We start from the raw sequence: 23,306 nt of genomic DNA on the forward strand, positions 1-23,306 counted from the left end.
AAGTAAGTTTTCTAAAATAAACTACAATAAATTAACCAAGTAACCTCACACTGTCACTGATTAGGACTTCATATAAAGATAACAACTACACTATTGGTGTATATACCGTTCCACACTTTAACTATTGGTGACGGGGCAGTATCTCAATTCTACGAGAGTTGTCTTGCTATAAGATAAGTGATATTATAGTAAGATACACATAAGTGTTATATGTTTACATTTAATAAAAAATGCCAAAGTCAGCACGTAAAAAAAAAGCTCAGAGAAATATAGACTATGAAAAAAACAAAGTCAAGGTATTATCTGAGCAAAAAGAATACTATCAGAAAAATGCTGAAATAATAAAAATTAAGTATCATGCAAATCCTGAGGCAAAGAAGGCTGCCTCACGTGCTGACTCAAAAGCACGGTATAACAGGGATCCCGAGGGGAAAAAAACTGCCTCACGTGCTCTTTATAACAAAGAACCAGAAAAAAAGAAGGCTGCCTCACGTGCTGACTCAAAAGCATGGTATAACAGGGATCCCAAGGGGAAAAAAGCTGCCTCATGCACAAACTATTATAAATAGAAATATCAAAAACTGCCAAATCTTTGCCAAAACGCCAAAGAATGAACCAAGAAAAATTTAATAGTGAAGGTATGAACATTTTAGAACTTTATAATACTCTGTTTTATCAGAGAGGCGGTAGCACTCTCTATGTAATATAGAACCGATGGAGGACCAAGAGGCAACTCCTAAGGCCCAAAACCCAAAGACCTAAAACCCAACAGGAAGCGACCTGCTACTAATGGAGGCGGCAATGAGCCGCCTCCTAAAAAAGACAATACTATCATGAATGTAAGTTTAAAAATAAGACTAAGTAAAAATACTAATTAACAAGAATAAAAAAGCATTGGAAATGCAAAAGGATATAGGGATGGTATGCCAAAAAGTATACAAACAAGATAGCTATGAATGGCTAGGCACATGGAAATAGAATTGCATCCAAAGTATAGCCCTATAGCTTTTTACAACCGTAATGATGGCACGGAATGAAGATTGGAGAAAAGCTATAGGGCTATACTTTGGATGCAATTCTATTTCCATGTGCCTAGCCATTCATAGCTATCTTGTTTGTATACTTTTTGGCATACCATCCCTATATCCTTTTGCATTTCCAATGCTTTTTGATTCATGTATATATATATATATATATATATATATATATATATATATATATATATATAAAAAACTTTTTTTAATTGTTGAAACTCTTCAGCTTTAAAAAAATGTTGCAATTTTTGTATGTCTAAATGTATTTTGCTTAGTTTTCCTATCATGAAAAATAGAACACCTAAAAGAAAATATTTCCCCTCACATATTTAACGAAACCTACTTTTAATATGTAAATTATTTTAAACATGAATAAGTATAATAAAAAAAAAAAAAAAAAATCAGGAAAATCTGGCCATTAGTTGATTTTTGCTAAATTTTTTAAACGGTTATGTTTATGGCTTCAAAATCATCACTACGTAGAAACGTTTTAAAGCGTCGGTAATGTAAACACGATTTTAGTCTCGCATTTTCATTATTTTCGTATGCTGTGAAAATTTATCGGTACTAGTGCAGAGAGTGTGGGCGTAAATAACGTTATTATTTAAAAAGCCATTCTTAACATGGGGAGGGGAGGGTGTTTTGTACCTATTCTATACTTTAACCTTACAATTGAATAATAAAAAAAAACATATCAAACTTTAATTAAACTTGGAAATACGATTTAAAAAATAGCGCGGATCACTCTTTGCATTGCACCAATTTATTAAAATAGCAGTTGGTACTTGAAGAGCGTGGACCCTGCGCAAACGTTTGCTTTCGAAGAACCGCTCCCTTAGCAGACATGCGCAGAAGGGTTTCAGTGGTCTATTTAGCCATTGAATTACGTCAAGTACAAATTGGAATCAACAGCTAACTTATATCGGATTTATATCGAAACTAAATTTCTCTAACTTTTTTCGTGCGCTATTTCATTTCACAACTACATTTTTTTTTTTTTTTTTTTTTTAAATCGAGCATGTTTTCTGTTTTGACTTTTTTTTTTCTTTGAATAAATTTCATTTATACATTTATTTTGTGCTTGTTTTTATTTTATTTGTTCATTTTAAATTTATTTTTATTTTGATTCATTTTAAATTTTTATTTTATTTAATTCTAAATTTATTTCATTTAGTATGTGTAACAATTTGGAGTTTAAACTCAATTTGGCATTTTCTTTGGCCTTTTTTTTGGGGGGGGGCTGAAAAAGTTTTTCATGGCTAAATAGACCACTGAAAACCTTCTGCGCATGTCTAAGAGAGCGGTTCTTGGAAAGCAAACGTTTGCTCAGGGTCCATACTCCTCAAGTATCTAGCAGTTTATTTGAAGCTTTTTTTTATGATAAAAATGTTAGGATGATAAAATTGAATAAAAATTACAATTACATCATGTTACATATAGGGGGTTAAATCTGTGGCGCGCGTTGTATTGTACTTAAATAATAAACAGGAAATTACTAAAGTATATCTTCTTACCCCCCCCCCTACCAAAAAAAATAATGGTGGATGAACGACTCGTAATAGTACACGGGTGGACCTCCCCGATCCCATATATTTCTTTTTGATTGGATACTACTCAATTAGATTATTTAAAAAAAAAAAAACAAACTAATATTAAGAGTGCAAGGGGTGTTTAGTTTCTAATACAACGTTCTAGTAAGTCGATCCCCAGAGAAGGCGTAAAATTTTTTTTAAAAAAATCGATGCTATTGTTGCGGTTTCAAAATCACCGCTTCCATTTTTTTCTTTTTTTTCTTATGCCTTTCCCTTACCTTAAACAAAGGACGCGAGCTAACGTATGAACAATATCCGGGTTCAATGAATACATTCACCTTCCCTTTCTCTTTTCATCATCGATTTCGCTATGCATGTCGGAATTCAAATACATCAACAAAACTTCAATAAAACAGGCAATTGACATTTTTACTTTTAGACGAAATTAATTTAAATGGAATCAACAAACTCACAATCTGCTTTTGATTGCATAAATTTTGTTCTAAAATTAATATGTCACGTTTGCAATAAATATATATATATATATATATATATATATATATATACATTTGGAATTAAAACTATTGTTCTAAGGAAGATGAGTATTAAAGTAGTTGAAAACATTTTTACAATTACTTAAATGTTTTGTTTAAGAAAAATTACAATATCGTCTCCTTTTACATTTTTTTGTAATTAATGTTATAAAACCTTGTTGCTTTAAATGAAGTAATTTTTTTTCTTACAATTCTTAGTAAAATAGAGTTACCACCCTTAGAACAATAGGTTAAAATTCCAAATAACTATATACGAGTGAAAAGGTCATTAAAATAATTTGATACGCATTCCTTTTCGTTTTTTTCTTTCTGAAAATAAAAAAGAAAAAGGAGGGGGACATGAAATATGATATTTTAATTCATATTATGGGATGATTCCAATAATTTTTCTTGATTCCGATACAATTACTGATTCCGATTCTTTATAAATCTCTAAATATTTAACAATAGAATTGTTGTTTAATCCCAATTACTGTAAAAAACGTGTTAAATGTGCAGCTATTTTCTCAAGCGTAAAAATACACTTGTGGGGGGGGGGTTATAAATCTTAGTTTTACTGGTTGTTTGAAAATCAATAAATGTTTAATATTTTATCATTATTACCAGCAATGGAAGATTTTGCTTTAAACAAAATCAAATAAAAGACAAAAGAATCGTTTTGGCACCAGAAAATTGGTGCAAATTTTTCTGATTCCAATACCCCCAAAAGTTTTGATTTTTCTGATTCCTGATTCTGATTAATAGTCTCACGCTATAATATATATATATATGAGGTTGGTCTAACACTATAATATATATATTAGGTTGGTTGTGTGTGCATTTGGATTCTTAATCCGGCAAGGGGATGTGATGCATCTACCGTGTTAGGTATAAGTTAGTGTTAAATTCATGCTTGCATAACTTCTCGCTTCCAGCTAACACCACTGGCTAACCTCGTGGTGAAAAGAGAGCAGCTATGCATAAGTCTTCCCTGCCAGTACATAGCCTCTCCATCATCAAGACTCCTACAGTGCACCCACGTTGGCCACATACGGTAACTGGGTGCCTTGCGGCACCAGGCTAAACTTGTAGAAGATCTTGGAGGAGTAGGGGACCCCAGAGGTAGTGCATTATGGCCTACCAATGTGTGAACATACCCTGGCACACTACCAACCCCTACCCCACGGTCTTGTGGGTGCCCTTGGTTGGGCGAAGACTAGGGGAATCAACCCCAAAATCAAACACCATTGTTTTGTGGGCCTTATCACAGCAAAAGGCTAAGAGATGGGAACTCTGACTTCAAATCCTACTGCTGCCTTGCAGTTTTCCTTAAAAGGCTATGGAACTTCATCCAGAAAGAAAAGCCATAGTAGCGGACACGATAGGGCGACTGTTTACCTAACTGAGATTACTTTCGGCCAGAAGCTGCGTCCTCCTCTGCTGCCAGCCGTCACGGGTTCGCTCTACTGGACATGAGCATTGGAGGTTCAGAGGGTGTCTATCTGATGCGCAACAGATACTGCACCTAAACTGCGCAAGCAAGTTTGGAGCCAAGGTGGAAAGTCCTCTGGTGACGGAGTAAGACTACGCCAACACTGAGGGATGAGGCCCCAACTAATCATCATCAAGACTGACCAACTGCATGATGATGATGATGTATTAGGTTGGTGCAGAAATAATGTTGTTTTTTTATCCCCCCCCCTCCCCCGGACAAAAGGAAGGTAGACCTATAAATTCACCTTCATCTGTTCATCTGTCCACACTTTTCTCAATAACTACACCTTGGAATTTTTTAAAAATTTTGCACGAACATTAAACATGATATGAGTAAAAAAGTAACAAAACGGATTTTCTGGGAAAACTCCGGTTACCCTCCTAAAAGGTGCCTTTCGGGTTAAAATGGCTAAAACTGACATTTTTGTGTGTATTAAAAAAAAAAAAAATTGATGCCTTGGATTTTTATAATACTTTGCGAAAAGTTGTAACTAACTGATTTCTATATAATTTTGCTTGTGTATACTTTGCGATGACTCTTAGGTGTGCCCCAGGGGCTCTTTTAGGGCTAATAAAACACTCCATTTTTGGGACTATTTTACCATATTTGTTCAAAATTTTCTGTGTATGTCTATTTAGCAGTTTTGCATGGTGCTGAACTCAAATTTAAATATGTTAAGGCTTTGGAGACTTTTGGGACTAAATGGGAGGGGGGGGGCAACTGACGGATTTTGTCATTTTATTTTACATATGTTAAGGCCTAAAACTGCACCATTTGTTCATTTTCACCAGGATCTGACATACCCTGGAGACTTTTTTTAGCTAAATGGGATGCTGAACTTAGTAATTTTTTTTTATGCCTCATTCACTGTGCACTCACGGGGGACTATGCATGCTTCACTTGTTAATTTTAATTTGAACGTAAAAATAAAAACGACATTTTTGCACAATATATATATATATATATATATATATATATATATATATATATATATAGGCATATCGGAAAAATTAGTACCTATTTTCTAATGCCTTGCTTTTTTTTAGTGGTATCATGCTACGAGGGATAAAAAAGATGAAAAAAAAAAAAAAAACTGTCTATCCTGATGAAGACATTACTACGTCAAAGTTTTTTTTATAAACAAATGTTTGATTATTTAAAAAAATCTGTGTTGAATTGTCATACTAAATTTACATTTTGAATTTGCACTTGGACAATACTTTTATGACAGAGAAAACATCTTTATATATATATATATATATAAATATATATATATATATAGTAATCTGTATTAAAAATAGTGATGTATAGTAATAAGATTGTACGTCTAAAAATAAAAGTAGACTTAAGGCTCCGAAAGATTCATACTAGAATTGTCTGCGTGGCGTAGTGGATAAAATACTTTGTAAAATTCAATTGTAAGTTACACTCTTCTGCGAGTGACACTCAAAAGGATTTTTACAGAGTTGTGGCTGGCAGAATAAAAACATGCTACTCCTGTGGATTAAATAAAGGGTTCCTGGGTTTGAAAAGAAAGATTCTAGAATTCGACAAGATAGATCTGAAGAAGGACGGAGGTTACATCAACTGAAATGTTGCAAAAATAACTGAAGATGACAACAATAGTCCAAATGATGCAGATGATATGAAATCCGACAACGATGCTGCCTGTCGAGAAGAGAGCTGCAACAACTCTTTTTGCCCTTCATTGGCTGGTACAAATGTGAAGGATCCTGGATATGACCTTAAACAATATCCAATAGCTTGCAGGCTTTGGGGAATGTGGAGCCACCCTTTAATTGACACTGCTCCCAGGTCCACTCTGACCCAGAATGGTAATACCTGTTAGGGTCTCAACTATGGGTTACATAGAAACTGACTTGAAAAAAACAAAAAAACAAATATATTCTATTAAAAAAAAATTTCTTCTGAATCACTTGTAAACGTCTAGCTGTAAACACTATCAATAATTTCCCCCACTCTTTATCTGTGCCTAAACCTAAACGTAGATTCCATGAACAAAGCTTCTTTCTTAGAACTGCACGCCTGTGGAATTGTCTTCCGTTTTCCTGCTTTCCGGCTGACTACAATATGGTTGTGTTCAAGTCTAAAGTAAATAAGTTCTTGATGAGCCGTTCCATATAAGTTATTAAATTTACCAAATTTTCATTACTAATGATTACTATATTGACCAATTTCTACTGTACACTCTTTAACCCTTATCCTTGAGTGGCCTCTGGGCCTTGATAATGTGGTGATGCCTATGTAAAAAAAAAAAAAAAAAAAAAAAATCACTGGATTCACCATTAAATAACCTGAAAAGGGTTGATATGCGTAAAACAACCAACCAACCAACCAACCAATCCACAAATTTGAAAGCTGGTCACTTTCCGTGAGTGTGGAGGGTACAAGGCCACATTGTTGGCACTGCTAGAAAATGAGGAATATGGCCAATGCCTGCCTAAAACGAAATCCTGAAAAGTTGTCTATCGCAGTACTAGCACAAAAGAATACAACAATATCAACACCAACAGCAGGGAGGTGATGGTGGCTAAGTGGTTAAGGACACAGACTGGCACCCTGATTATGCCAAGTTCAAATCCAGTTTGTTCCACAGAAACTCTATAACTTAAGGATTGTTGGAAAACTTCACGTATAGTCTCTCAATATGTTTCGAGATAATATTTTAACTAGAAAGATATTGTGGAAACGAATGCCAACATAAATCATCTGATTCATACTAAATGAACTATATTCAACAGCATCCACACCATTATACACATCGTCTTCGTCATCATCACTATCATCAGCAGCAGCCTCTCACAGCACCACCAACATTAGGCTGGAATGCAGTCATTAAAAAAAGTGTGAGGAATATCTAATACCTCCATTTCAATTTCAAGCCAGGCAAAAAACACCAAATGATGCCCCCCCCCCCCAGTGCAGTCGCTTCAAAAGTTGTAGTTAAATTATTGATTGTTAACTATTCTGCACTTTCAACTAACAATATTCAGGGTTAAATTCAACACACTGCTATTAAATCTCGCTACTCTGAATTCCGAATGGGCTCAGTCTCTAAAAAACAGGTTTTTTATTCGAACTGGCAGCATCTCATTTGCATATGATTAGCGAGAATTCACATTCGTTTGTGTGATTGTTGAAAATAAAATCGACTGTTGACATTGTTTTTTTTTTTTCTATCATTCAGCAGTTGAATCCTACAAGAGGCACATGTTTTTTAGGCAAATAATTTTCACACTAATTAGAATTTTTTTCCAACCAAATCGGCTACTATAAAAAGGAAGAAACCAATCCCTTTATCAACGGAGAGAAAAACTGACATTTTTATTATTAAATATATTTTTGAGTGCTTATTTAGAATTAAAACTATTTTCCAAAAAAAAATTCTGGATAAATCTTTTAAAAGCACTTGTAATGTACCTGTCATGGAACAAAGATTTCATATTCCAAAAATCATGTAAAATGATCAAGTAGATTTTTTTTAACCAAGTAAAGCAAATTTTATGATAAAGTGAGACGTTATGCTTTGGACCGTTATGTTTAATAAATGAGAGACAATTCAAACTATCACAATCAAAATAAGTCCTATTAAATCACTAAAAATCATAATAAAATGATTTTCTATATAAAAAAATACTTTATCAATTTACATGATTTTTGGAATATGCAATCTTTGTTGTGTGACAGGTATGTACATCATAAAGTTTTTTTTCTGTGATTTAGCTTTTGTTTAAATAGGTTAAACTCTAAATAAGCAACGTTTTTTGTAAAACAATATTGGATATAAAAATTTTAGGTGAAAAAGTGTTTGGAAATTTTGGCGAGTGACATTTTTAGGGTTCTCCTGAAGTTCTGAAATTGGTCTGTATTAACATCTTTTAATCAACCAACACAAGTTTTATACTGATTATTGCAGATCAATATCAATCACTTTGATAATCACATAACAAAAAATTATAAACTCACAGTAAAATGTTGGCTTTTCACCATTTGTCCTGGTAATTGGTCCGAATCAGAAATCATTGTCATATCAGGCTAAAAAAAATAAGTAAAATAAATAAAATTTATAAATAGATTTGAAAATCATTTCAGTTAAGTATTCATTCAAATATTAGAATAATCAGTAACTCATTTCAGTCAAATTATGAAGAGAAGTTAAAATCCTTCAGTCCATAATAATAAAGACCAATGTGTATTAAAATATTTTCTGACAAAGACAAGGTTTTGTCTGAAGCAAAATTGGTTTTATTTTATTTGTAAAAAATAAAAGTCGTTTATTCATAGTCAACATTAGCAGAACATTAGTAATCATATTGGTCGGAAAAATATTTTAATTTACAAAAAATGTTAAAAAATAAAATAAAATGTTGGATTTAAAAAAAAAAATTTTGTTTGAATTTTATAAACGCCACATGGAGATAACTCCAGTTAAAGCACCGACGCTCCCTTCCCATCTTTAATACTAGTTTTTCTTCCTAAAAATCGAACCTTTTGCTCGGTATCATAACAAATTGTTTTTTCGCTGTAAAAAACAAAAATAAAAAAAAAACTACTTGATGAAATTAAGTGAAATTTTTTTTTCCGGAGAACTTCATTCCATAACGGATATGTACAATATAACCTTTTTTTTTTTTTTTTTTTTTCTCTCAATATTTTCATTTTTGATTAAACTATACAAGTACTGAACAATTTGCTTGTCGTACTTAGAGTTAGTGATAAAAATTTAGTTACTCTCCCTAGAAATTTAGAATTGCTGAAAATAGGGATCATTTTACATTTGATACATGCAACTAATCATTCGCCCACATTAAATTCTAAAATAATTGTTCGCACATTATCTCCTAAAAAAACGTAGTATTTCATTCTTTTGTATACTTTTAAATGTAGATATAACTGCTTTTGTAATTTGACAAAAGTTCTAAATTGTTTTCATTTTTGTATTGTATCCAAGAATTTGATAAACTCATTGTGAGAATTTCATCTATATTTTTAACGTGTGGCCAAACTGGAAAAGTACAATAAAACATTATTTCAGAGACCAGAGAACGAGTAAAGTCAGAGTGGTGTCAGCAAAATAAAAAGCAAAACAGGTTATAGCATTATAAATCTTAAATATGAATAATAATCTCTCTGAGAGGCTCATATAGAAGGTTAGCAAATAGGTACGAAAAGAAATTTGAATATTTTTTTTAAATTTGATAAGGCAATAGGCTGGAATATTTACTATGCTTACCATAATTTACTATTCAAAAAAACAATTACATTAGACTTTGAAAGTCTAAATAGTGGAAAATTTGGGAATGGGATCCCTAACCTGTGATCTTGTGGCCCTTACTTTTAAGCTATAAATAAACAACCTTCTAATAAATAAATACATTAGGTTCGTTTCATTTTTTTTTTTTTTTACAAAGAAATTTTTTTTTAAAGAATCGTTTTTAAAATTGGAAATAAGCCTATAAATTTTCAATTCTGATACCCTAAAAAGTTCCAAGTTTTTTTATTCCCGATTCTGATTAATCATCTCAACAATAGTATGAAGACTCTGAAAACCTAAGTAAAAGAAAAAACTAGTTATTTTAAAATTTAGATTAAGGGATCAGTTTCGAATACAAATTTAACGTATTATGATCTCTCACTTTAGCCCAGGTAGCGTTTGAATGACATCTAATCATTCTAGTTCTTAAATGTAAAGTTTTGTGTTTGTTGGAGGGGGGGGACACTTAAACTTAAGGTTAATGATAAACAGAGGGATTTGGAGGAACTGTTGCCGCATGGACTTAGGGTTTGTGGTAGAGCGAATTAATTTTTTTTTCAATCCCTCTCCCCAACAAAACACACACATACACAATTTATCTCACTTAGCCAAAAGAAATCAGGTTATATACTCTTAAAATGCTATTTGGATAGATGATTGGCCACAATTGGGTTATAAATGTACATTAGATTTATATGCAAAACCAATTCCCAACTCTAAATTCTGAAACAATATTTTTTTCCAACATATAGTTGCCTAAAAAAGAAGAATCTTATTTTGAAGGAGTAGGATTTAGATTAGGGTACTCACCTACAAATTTATCAACAATTCTTTAAATATAACACTTTCAAATATTGTTTAAAATTCTCTAATATGCTTAAAGAATATGTAAACTGTAGAATATATTATTAATGTCCCTAGCAAAAATTTATTTATCAAAAAAAAAAAATTTAATTCCTCCAAAGCAAAGCCCAAAGTTTCAATTTCATAGAGATTGTCTTTATTTCATTACTTTGAAAAGAATACAAAATTAATTTAAAAATACAAATGTTTGGAAGCTAATATCTTCAATATAGTCCAGTCAACATCTTCAATATAACCATCGTTTCTTTATATAGCATTAATACAGAAAAATTTCCATTTGGCCTTTTTTAGGTTTCATTTTGGCCTTTTTTGGCGCTTTTGCTGAAAAATTTAGCTTCAAACATTTATTATAGTCTGGCAACCCTGCAATACCTTGATTGTGATCGGTGGCGGGCATTGGCAAATATAAAAAATGCTGTCCGTTTCCTAGTTAAAGGACAGTTTTATGATTTACGTCATCATTCATCTTTAGTTAACCTTTTTCTCGGTTTGTTTTTAAAGAAAAAGTACAATAAAACAAATTTTTGTTTCGATCTTATACATGTATACTGTATAAATGTAATCTTATACATGTATACTGTATAAATGTAATCTTATACATGTATACTGTATAAATGTAATCTTATACATGTATACTGTATGTATACTGTATGGCCAAATTTTTGTTTCGATCTTATACATGTATACCGAAACTCGCTAACATTTACATTTTAAAATTTTTTGGTACTTATGCACTTTTGTTACCATGCTGAAATAATAGCGTTATTATTTAGGAAGCCATTTTTATAGGCACGGCCAAAACGAAAGCAGGGAGTAAGTATTTTTTGACAGAGCCTCTCTTTAAAAATCTAGCAAAAATCAATACAAAATTTTCACCAATTATTAAGTGAAGAATGAATATTATAATGGTGTACTTTTTTTTATAACCGATATTTATATATATATATATATTTGCCTACAACCCCCCCCCCCTTCTTTATTTGTGGGTACAAATATGCTTAAAATAATCAGCCAGAACTGAACAAAATATATTATATTGTTGGGAGGGGGAGGATTGTAGATTAAAAAAAAAAAAAAAAAAACTGCGCACGTATCAGATTTTAAGGTTGAAAATCCAAATTTTGAATGAGTTTTATTTTTCGTGTGGAATTCATGAATATGTTTATTATCTTTCAGATTAACAAAAAAAAAAATATATTTTCATTATTTTTGCAAAAAACACTACTTTTAAAATTATTAATTTTTTTAGTGAGCCAAATATTGCTAATATACCATTAAATAAGAAATGCTTTGAAGAATCGATACAAAAAGAAAAAAAAAATCGATAAATAACTATGCATTTTGCTAAAAATACAATTTCTTTTGGCAATTTCTTGTTTATTCACCTAGGTTGGCCCAACCATGATACTAGATACAGGAGTTGTTTTCAACACATACAGCGTGTAGCATTCCCAAAATGGTCACCCATCTGGTACTGGCCAGGCTCATCATTGCTTAACTTCAGGGGTTATGTAGGCAACAAACATATATATATATATATATATATATATATATATATATATATCTCAATTATGAAAACAGAATTAACCCTTCACTTAATCATGAAACATTAAAAAATACATGGCTAAATATAGTTTATTTAGACCCCAACAGGCCTCCACACTTAATTTTAAACTATCATTAAATTTTTTTTTTTTAAATTTTGCTATGCAAATCTATAGAGTGATATAAAGAGTTTGAATTATTTGAAATGCAGGTACTTATAATATCCTTGCATATTCTTATTGCAAATCATCCTAAATCTCATTTAGATGAAAAAAAAAAAAAAAAAATTGTTTTAAATGTTTTAGCGATCAAGACAAAAATAACGGTGAATGGTGTGGTTTTGAAAATTTTAAATTCTATTAAAAATAGAAAAAGTTTTATATTATTCTGCTTTTCATATGATAAAATTCAGGCTTTTATTTTTCTGGAAAAAACAGTTAAGAATAATAGATTTTAATAGAATAATGGATTTTAATAGATTTTAATCTGTTTTAATAAAACAGCAACTTGGTTTTTCTTTCACTTTTTAGCCATGCCTACATTCTTAACATGGGGGGGGGTTCTAACTATTCACTACTTTCACTTAACAATTTAATAGAAAAGATATTTGATACTTGAAAATACTATTTAAAAAAAAAAAATAGCACAGTAACAAAAGTGCATAAGCACCATTTTTTTTTTTTTTTTTTACTTAGAAATGGGGTGATTCATAAGCATGGGCGACCTTACGTGCAACTATACAAGTGTCAGGTGAAAACCTAGCCTCTATATGAAAATGTTTCGATTACAAAACCAGACTTTTTGTTTTAGTCTAAAATAAATCTGGTAAATATATCGTATATATAATAAAAAAGTCGCAGTTTTTCCGTTCTAGACCAAAATATCATAGTTTACAACAACCGATGCCACATACAAATTTATTATGTCTACACTATTAGCTACTATCTTATGTAACTTTCTCCACGTTAAAAAACGACCCTGGTGTCTAACTCTGTCCCGTGGGGAGGCATAGTAAATAGGTACTATCTTATGTAATTTTAGAACAACATTTTTGACACATTCATTTGTTATAATAAAACCCTAAATTTAATTCTAGGAGTGCCATCATCACCATCGTAAACACCTACAGACAATGATGTCCACAATTTTCCTCCTAATTACTAAGTTACTACAGTACAGTTGGGGAAGCAAGATATCGGTTCACGTTACACTTGAACTTCTGCATGTCAGTACAGTTGGGGAAGCAGGGACCTGGAATGGAATTCCAGAGTCTAGCGATTCTGGGGAAGAAACTACTGGAGTAAAAGGCTCTCTTGCATCTAGAGATCTCTACTGTGAATGGGCGGGATTTTGCTGCTTGTCAGGTTTGTCGGGGGTATTTACGTCGTGGGGGCACAAGTGTCTGCAGTTCGTCATACTTCATAAATACTAAAAATTAAATTAAAAACTGCAAAACTAAAAATGAAAACAAAAAAAACAAAACTGTTAGACAATATTTTATTTATTATTACTTCTTTTTGTAATATTTATTTTTCTAAATAAAAAATTTGATCGCAACTTTTACAATATTACTTATTTTTAACTAAAACATGCAACCAGGGCCGGTCTCGCCGTGGTAATGATGGAACATTTTTAGGCCAATGTGAGATTTTCAACTTACACCGTTTTTTTTTACCTGCACCGTGACGGTTCTCCTTCCGTTACGCCAATAAAAATAAGTTTGGGAGTTATGGCACGGCCACCGAGATACAGCCGTGGTTATAGCGAAACTCATTTCACACGAAATAATTTACGTGACTAAAATAGGAATTAACCCAAGGCTGGCGTACACGAATGAAGCCCACATAGTGAAATACGCATCAGCTCCGACGTTGTACGCAGCACGTTCCAGGGAGCGTTTATTAATCTGAAAAGAAACAACAGAATTTTGGCTTGTGGCCTTAGTTTAGTTTATTTTAGCGCTTTTCAGATTATTATTATTTTTTTCTTTACTTGTTTTTTTGCTGGATATTTTTTTTGGGGGGGGGGCGGGGGGCGGAAATTATAGTTATTTTTGAATAAAAATAATTATTAAAACAAAAAACAGTCGTTCTTTTTTTTTTTTTTTTTTACATGGAAGTCACCACTTATCAAGGCCTGGAAGCCACTCAGAGATAAGGGTTATTGCGTGTACAGTAACCAATGGGATAGTATCGTAGTAATCGTTAGTATTGGAGATTTGATAAAGTATCTTAATTAAGGGGGCGGTTCATCAGGAATTTATTTATGTTGGACTTGAAGACATCCAAGTTGTAGTCAGGTGGGAAACAGGCAGATGAAAGAGTTCCACTGGCGTGCACTTCTAAGAAAAGCTTTCTGGCATCAATTGTGATGGATGGCTCTCGTCTGGGTGAGGCCCCATGTTTTGGCAAGCTTCTGGGTTTGACCTTTACTCCTGATCTGAAATGGAACACGTACATCAAGTCACCAAGGTCGTTGGAAAGATGGTGGGATCCTTCTACCGCTCCAGAAGATATCTCACTACTAATGCAATTCTCTATCTATATAAAAGCCAAGTACGTCCAAGGATGGAATACTGTTGCCATATCTGGGCAGGAGCTGCTAAAAACAGCCTATCCTGCCTTGACAGAGTACAAAATAGACTTCGTGGCTTAGTGGGGATGCCCTTTTCTCTACCCTGCAACCTCTCTCCCACAGAAGAGACGTTGCGAGCCTATCCTTGTTTTATCGTTATTTCCATGGCAGGTGCTCGTCTGAACTCCAATCTCTGGTCCCCCCTCGCCAATCTTTCACGAAAAACACCCGTCTAGCTGAATCCACTGTGAAAAATTTCCCCCACTCTTTATCTGTGCCTAAATCAAAACGCGGATTCCATGAACAAAGCTTCTTTCTTAGAACTGCACGCCTGTGAAACTGTTCCGTGTCTGCCTGCTTTCCACCGGACTACAACTTGGATGTGTTCAAGTCCAATGTTAACAAATTCCTAATGAACCGCCCCCTTAAGTAAACACTCTACACTAACGTAATGTACTTGCAATAACCCTTATCCCTGAGTGGCTTCTGGGCCTTGATAAGTGGTGATCACTGTGTAAAAAAAAAAAAAAAAAAAAAAAGTTAAAGAGTGGGGAAAATTATTGACAGTAGTTTCAGCTAGACGGATGTTTATCGTGAAAGATTGGCGAGGGGGGACCAGGGATTGGAGTTCAGACGAGCACTTGCCATGGAAGTAACGATAAAACAAAGACCGGATCACAACGTCTCTTCTGTGGGAGAGAGGTTGCAGGGAAGAGAAAAGGGCATCCCCCACTAAGCAACGAAGTCTATTTTGTACTATGTCAAGGCAGGATAGACTGTTTTTAGCAGCTCCTGCCCAGATGTGGCAGCAGTACACCATCCTTGGACGTACTTGGCTTTTATATAGATAGAGAATTGCATCAGCAGTGAGATATCTTCTGGAGCGGTAGAAGGACCCTACCATTTTTCCAGTGACCTTGGTAACAGACTTGATGTACGTGTTCCATTTCAGATCAAGAGTAAAGGTCAATACCAGAAGCCTATCAAAACATGGAGCCTCCCCTATTTCAATTAATACCAAATGAGGGTCAGAGCGTTAGCGTTGATGAGCTTGGTTTTAGATGCATTAAAAGTAACCAGCCACCTCTTCCTCCACTACCATGCGCTCAAGATCAGTGGAGAGAGAATCAGTCGTGTTCTCGTCTTTTTTTATTATTCAAGAAAATAAAAGGTACTCATGCATTTATTGATCCATGCTGAAATAATATTATTTAGAAAGCCATTCTTGACATGGAGACGGGAGAGTGTTGTGTACTTTCACCTAACAATTTAATAAAAACAGATATCGGCCAAAAAATATATAGCAAGTGCTAAATCTGGACTTGCACCAATTTTCCTGTTAATAATTACCTATAACTATAATCCCCCCCCCAAAAAAAACAAAAAGGGGAAAAACAACAAAATGACCCGAAAAGCGCAAAATTCAAGCAAAAAAAAAAAAAAAAAAAAAAAAGCCACACACGCCAAAATTCTTCCGTTTCTTTTCAGATTAATAAAGCCTGCTTGCTGCTGCGTCGCAGGCAGCACTGCTGGCTGCGTACAATATCGGAGCCAATGCGTATTTCGCTATGGGGTCCTCAGTCGTGTACGTCCGCCACTCGTTGGGCTCTATTTCCAAGCGTGGCCGTTAATATTTATAAAAATACGAAATATGAAATTACTCGAATTACTTACAACTACGTCTCCAAGTTGGTCGGGTCCTATCGTATCATCTGGCTGCCCGCCACCAGTGGCGTCCAACAGGGCTTCGCGTCGTATGTGAACAGTTTTTGATATTTTCTTTTTTCTATGGAAATACTTGGTCTGACGTTGATGCAATAGTTTGGCTATTCCAACCTGGACATCATCCGATTCATGGCAGTGCTCTTTCGCACTCATACAAACAGTCACGTCGCGATCAGTGCTAATGGCTCCATGACATAAGTGCGAAACCCGACAGACACATTGCCAACGAATTCGATTTTTAGTTATAATTTTCTTTGTGTACATATAACCGCCAACGCAGAGTTTGTCGCCACCCCTTCTACTCCGGATGATGTTCATTTTGTAAATTGGCAATTAAAATATCTGATAGTATCTGATGAACGCATAATAAATTGGGGCTTGGTTTACATTTGAAATATCAGATTGGGCTTTTTGTCGACTGGGCTTCCCCCGCGCCGGTTTTATTTGTTCTTTTAACAACGAGAGAGAAAGAACGAACGAAAAAATTACGAAAAAAAAAAAAAAAAAAAAAAAAGAACAAAAAAGGAGACAAATATACGAAGGGTCATGAAATATATATGTATTTTTTTTTCAACTATTAAAAACTAAAAATAGCTCACTTGTTTATTAAAAATCGAAAATGCATTGTTGTGTTTAGTTTCGTAAATAGATGCTTGTTAAGATCAATTAAAAATATAAACAAAATAAAATAAATACGTTGTTTTAAGCAAAAAATCACGGCACTTCACTTCATGTGGAACGAGGACCATGTATAAACGGTGTTTTGGGTTTGTATTACTGTACACATAGATTCGAAAAAGTTGTCAAAAAACAAATATATAACAAATAAATGTTATCAAAGGCAAGATAAGTTACTTTTCTGCCAAACTGGGTATATTTTTTTTTTGTTTTTATTCAATGTAACATGTTTATTCAGCTCGAAAAGCATACAGTGTTTACCGATGTATGTATTCGAAAATTCAAGATGGCGTCTCACACCCTCTTTAACACCGTAAGTTTGGAAAAAGGTGTTATAAAAAAAAAAAACTATACAAAATACTATTAAAAACCCGCCGAATATATGTCAACCTATGTCACGGTAACATATATTGACCGAGTTTTTAACAGTATTTTATCCGGTTTTTTATTTATAACATCTTTTCCCAAACTTACCGTGTTAAAGAAAGAATCAGACTCCATCTTGAATGTTCCAATACATCGGTAAACACTGTATGGTTTTCGAGCTGAATAAACATGTTACATTGAATAAAAACACGAAAAATATATCCAGTTTGGTAGAAAAGTAATTTATCTTTCCTTTGATAACATTTATTTGTTATATATTTGTTTTTTGACAACTTTTTCGAATCTATGTGTACAGTAATACAAACCCGGTGTTTTTATTTAATAATTGCGTTTTCTTTCACTTTCTCCGTGTATATCTCACAGACTTGACTTTTTTTTTTAATCGAGCGTGTATTTTACTTGTTTATTTATTTGGGTAAATTTGATTCATACTTTTTATTTTATTCCATTTTATTTTAATTTTGTTTATTATTTTCTCCACTAAATATTTTTATTTATTTGTTAAATTTTTTCATACATATTCAAATAATGCTTTTGCCCCTCCCTTTGGCCTCAAATAGTACTTTCAAAAAAGTTTTTTTGATTAAATAAACCAAAGAAAACTTTTTGCGCAAAACTTACATTATTAAGTCATAAACTATGAGATGAAAAAAAAAACAAAAAAAAAAAAAACAGAAAACGAATCTCTTAGTAAAAGAGAGTTGTCTCCCTCAGAACAATGACAAATTGTAAAAGAGCGCTTTGAGAAAATAAAAAAAATATATAGAAAAAACAAGGTCATAACTCCAAAGTTTACTTTTTTTCTTCTTACAAATAGAAATTAGGCTAAATATTCAGATTATTTACAACAGAACACCGACCATTCTTATTTGTTTTTTTAGGGGTAATCGTGGTCGCTGACAACGAATCTGATAATCAAACCCGGGGCAAATTTACCGTTTGCATGGTATTAACCCCTGAACCCACGAACTACTTTCCGCCATTTTACAGCTTCCGTTTACGCTACGTGCATGCGCGCGGCACTCGGCAGCATAAACGACGGCTGTTGACTGCCTTCACGTAGAGAACTGCCTTTTCACATGGGGTACGAATCTTTTGTGGAGCATTTAAACTTATACGAAAAAGAAGAAAAGCATTCCAAGTGGGGGGGGGTAATGTCGGAATGACTTTTTTTTTCTTTTTCATTGCCGGACAATTTAAAATTCGAAGAAAAAATTGTATAAAACAAAATTAAAAAAAAAAAAAAAAATGCATTTTACAGTACTTTGGGGGGGGATTTTTTTTTTTTTTTTTTTGTCTTACGTAGTTTTTAATGCGGTTTACAAAAATATAAGCACCAAACATTTTTACGTTTTTCGTTCATTTTTTATTTGCGGGAGGGGGATTCAATTATAGCACTTGTGTGGCTTAATAGGTGCTTCTGCAGTTTAATTAACCGTTTTTCTGTAACTAACGCGCCGACATTTACCGATTAGAATACATTTTTAAATTTTACTGCTTTCTGTTTACATTGGGGGAGGAGGCAGGAGGTGTTCCCCCCCGCCTCCTCCCCCAATGTAAACAGAAAAAGTTTAATTAACCGTTTTTTCGTAAGTAAGGCACCGACATTTACCGATTAGAACACTATTTAACATTTTTCGGAGATTTTACTGTTTACATTGGGGAGGAGGCGGAGGGGGGGGCGCACACAAGTTCTATAATTGAATACCCCTCCTGCAAAAAAAAAAAAGAATGAAAAACATAAAAATTTTGGTGCTTATGTTTTTGTAAACCGCATTAAAAACTACGTAAGACAAAAAAAAAAAGAAGTCTTTCCGACATTACCCCCCCTTACTTGGTGTGCTTTTCTTCTTTTTCGTATAAGTTTAAATATTCCACAAAAGATTCGTACGCCATGTGAAAAGGCAGTTCAGTACGTGAAGGTACATTCAAAAACCGTTGTTATGTTGCGTTGCGTAGCGTAAACGGAAGCTGTAAAATGGCTGAAAGTAGTTCGTGGGTTTAGGGGTTAATACCATGCAAACGGTAAATTTGCCCCGGGTTTGATTATCAGATTCGTTGTCAGCAACATCGATTACCTATGCAAAAACAAATTAGAGTATTCGGTGTTCTGTTGTAAATAATCTGAATATTTACCGAAATTAGTTCTAAATTGAAAAGAAATATACCTTTTTTTTAACGGACTAATAAACATTCTTAACGTGTTTGATGAACCAAATTTATACCTTTTCAGTTCCATTTTAGTTTTTTGTAAAAAGAAACCGAAAAATGGGAGGGTCGGCGCGTGTGTAGACAAGGTTGTTAAATTGATCAAGAAATTAAGCTTATTTTCAAAAGATAATTCGTTAAAACTGCTTTTATTTACTTATTTATTTTTGCAATCTTAAAAAAAATAATAATTAATACAGAAGAACATACCCGTTACGGAACAAAAATGTCGGGTTTGTATTACTGTACACATAGATTCAAAAAAGTTGTCAAAAAACAAATATATAACAAATAAATGTTATCAAAGGCAAGATAAGTTACTTTTCTACCAAACTGGATAAATTTTTTGTGTTTTTATTCAATGTAACATGTTTATTCAACTCGAAAACCATACAGTGTTTACCGATGTATTGGAACATTCAAGATGGCGTCTGATTCTCTCTTTAACACGGTAAGTGTGGGAAAAGATGTTATAAATAAAAAGCCGGATAAAATACTGTTAAAAACTCGATCAATATATGTTACTGTGACATAGGTTGACATATATTCGGCGGGTTTTTAATAGTATTTTGTATAGTTATTTATTTATAACACCTTTTTCCAAACTTACCGTGTTAAAGAGAGAATCAGACGCCATCTTGAATGTTCCAATACATCGGTAAACACTATGGTTTTCGAGTTGAATAAACAGGTTACATTGAATAAAAACACATGGTAAGTTTGGGAAAAGGTGTTATAAATAATAAACTAGACAAAATACTATTAAAAAACCACCGAATATATGTCAACTTATGTCACGGTAACATATAATGAGCGAATTTCTAACAGTATTTTGTCTAGTTTATTATTTATAGCATCTTTTCCTGAACTTACCGTGTTAAAGAGAGTGTTGGACACCATTTTGAATTTTCCAATACATCGGTAAACACTGTATGCTTTTCGAGCTGAATAAACATGTTACATTGAATAAAAACACGAAAATATATATCCAGTTTGGCAGAAAAGTAACTTATCTTGCCTTTGATAACATTTATTTGTTATATATTTGTTTTTTGACAACTTTTTCGAATCTATGTGTACAGTAATACAAACCCAAAATGTCATATTCCAAAATTCGAGTCAATTCATCAAGTAGTTTTTTTTTTTTAACTAAGAAAATCAAATTTATTAAGAAACAATGAAATAACAATATCCCTAATCCACTTTGAGGAGTGTAACTATTTAGCAGATATAACCTCTACAAACTAACCCAATAACATTATCTAACCACGCGGGGTCGCAGAAATACCTGGATTAGAACTCAGGCGCGGAGCAAACCCTCTCAGTGGTGACGGACCCAGTAGATCTTCCCAGATCATCCGTCTAGGAGAAGGAAAACTCTGAAACTAAACCAAAGAGGAGGGAGGCCTCTTCAGTCTTGGATGACAGCCTTCCTAGAGCTGGTGACTCAAACAAATTACCGGTTTGCAATACCTAAATTGCTTAAGGAGTAGATAGGTCCTGCCTATCGCCCGGCTTCCATACTCCTTCTTTGCCTATTAGTCAGGCGCAGAGATACTATCAGTGATTTGACAGAAACACCCATTGGTAGATCTTGTTTCTTGTCTAGGGCAATGAACGCCGTTTCCCCCACTCCCGACACACCCCACCCCTAAAGCTGGACATTTGAGAATGCTTGAGTACCACATATGCCTGAGCAATTAGATTGGGTTGACCTTCCTCTGATGGGTTGAGGGTACCGGATTGACAGTTACTGGCTGCTGTTTCCGACTGGTAGTACAGGAGCCCTAACTCTTTGGTAGCGCTTAGAGCGGCTGCTCCATCAACAGTTGAATAATATCGGGATGTTTGCAGTGCCATGGCGCGCATGGAAAGGGACCCTGCACTCATCCCCGGTGGGCTTTCCTGAGGCCACAGTCCTAGTTGATGGTGGGTCAGCTGATGGTCTACTTGTGATGCATGTGTGATATTCTGCATAACCTCCTGTTCGGCTTCCCCTAACCCAACTGAAACTCGTTAAAAAACATGATGACAGTACAATCTAAAAATAAGCTTAAACCAGGCTTAGGGTCAAACAAATTCAACTTGCCTCCTCCCTTGAGGCTTGCATTCACAAATATCCGTGGGCTTAGAACTAATTTAGCTGATGTTGAAGCATTTCTCCTAACAAATACCCCGGATATCTTAGCACTAAGTGAGACTAACCTACACTCCTCCATCCCCTCTAACTACTTTAACATGCCTGGATATCTCCCACTCTGCCGTAAGGACTCTGACAGACATATGCACGGACTTGGAGTTTACATTCGTAATACCCTTCCCCTGACTAGAGAAACAAACCTAGAAACGGATGATCAAGCCTTTATGTGCTTTAGACTAATCATGCAACACAACATTAGCTACTTTTACTTTCTCTACCGCTCTCCTTCGACCCAAGACTGCACCATAATAAACAAAGTATCTGACAGCATAGACACAGCACTCTCTTTCGACACTAGCGCCCAAGTACATGTATTTGGTGACTTTAATGTCCATCACAAAAACTGGCTTGGATTCTCTACTTATACAGATGCAGCAGGCAGCGCAACTCATAGCTTCTCTGTATCTCACTCCCTATCGCAAATTGTTACTTTTCCAACCCGCTTCCCTGATCAGGAAGAACAACACGCATCACTATTAGATCTGTTTTTGACCACAATTCCTGATGATTGTGTAACGAAAGCCGACAGCCCACTTGGGAACGCTGATGATGCGGTAATAATGGTTGAAATCGCCCTAAACTCTAGACCCAAAACTGAAGAGCCAGTGCTCAAAACAACGAGATATTATAAAAAGGCTGACTGGGAAGCTATCAGAGATCTTATCAGAGGAAATATTTTTTCTCTTCCTGCTGAACAGTGTGCAACTGAGACCACTGAATGGTTCAAAACTGCAATCGAAGCGCATGTTCCCATGCGGAAATTCTATAGCAAGCCCCACTCTTCCCAATGGTTTACTTCGACTTGCGCAACTGCCATTTCTCAAAGGCAGCATGCATTCCGAAGGTTTAACCGACATAAGTCCAGTTCAAACAGACAAAAGTACATAGAAGCTAGAAGTAACGTTAAGAAAGAAATAGCGACAGCTAAGAGGGAATTTACGGAAACCACTAAAAAACGCATCGAAGCACAAAAATTAGGAACTCGTGACTTCTGGAAAATCTACAACAGTGTAGTAAATAATGGGCAATCAACGATTCCCCCACTAACCAACAATCACGAGGTTCTTTGCTCAGCAACCGAGAAGGCTAACATGCTTGCCAGTCGGTTTGCCTCCAACTCTACACTGGACCCTTTAAACCACCCCCTACCTGACTTTCCTATGCGGACAGACGCCAAGCTAGACGATCTGGAAATCACCCCTGCTCAGGTGCATGCTATCATAAAAAACCTTGACACTTCCAAAGCATGTGGACCC

The 23,306-nt window shown here is 34.3% G+C and overlaps 1 protein-coding gene across 7 annotated transcripts in view; it reads right to left on the bottom strand.

The window, feature by feature from the left end:
• The window catches only part of LOC145247969 (uncharacterized), a 394,038-nt gene that overhangs the window by 189,226 nt on the left and 181,506 nt on the right, over positions 1-23,306 (bottom strand). For 6 of the 7 annotated variants that reach the window (XM_080109621.1, XM_080109619.1, XM_080109622.1 and 3 more), the window contains one exon: positions 8,582-8,650. In XM_080109621.1, coding sequence (XP_079965747.1) covers positions 8,582-8,650 — 69 coding nt within the window. Of the gene's footprint in view, positions 1-8,581; positions 8,651-16,526; positions 16,974-23,306 lie in introns of those variants that run through there. The other variant, XM_080109626.1, reaches the window with a different exon arrangement.

The sequence above is a fragment of the Euprymna scolopes genome, chromosome 26 (assembly GCF_053919585.1).
Source record: "Euprymna scolopes isolate OS-2025 chromosome 26, ASM5391958v1, whole genome shotgun sequence".
Lineage (NCBI taxonomy): Eukaryota > Metazoa > Mollusca > Cephalopoda > Sepiida > Sepiolidae > Euprymna > Euprymna scolopes.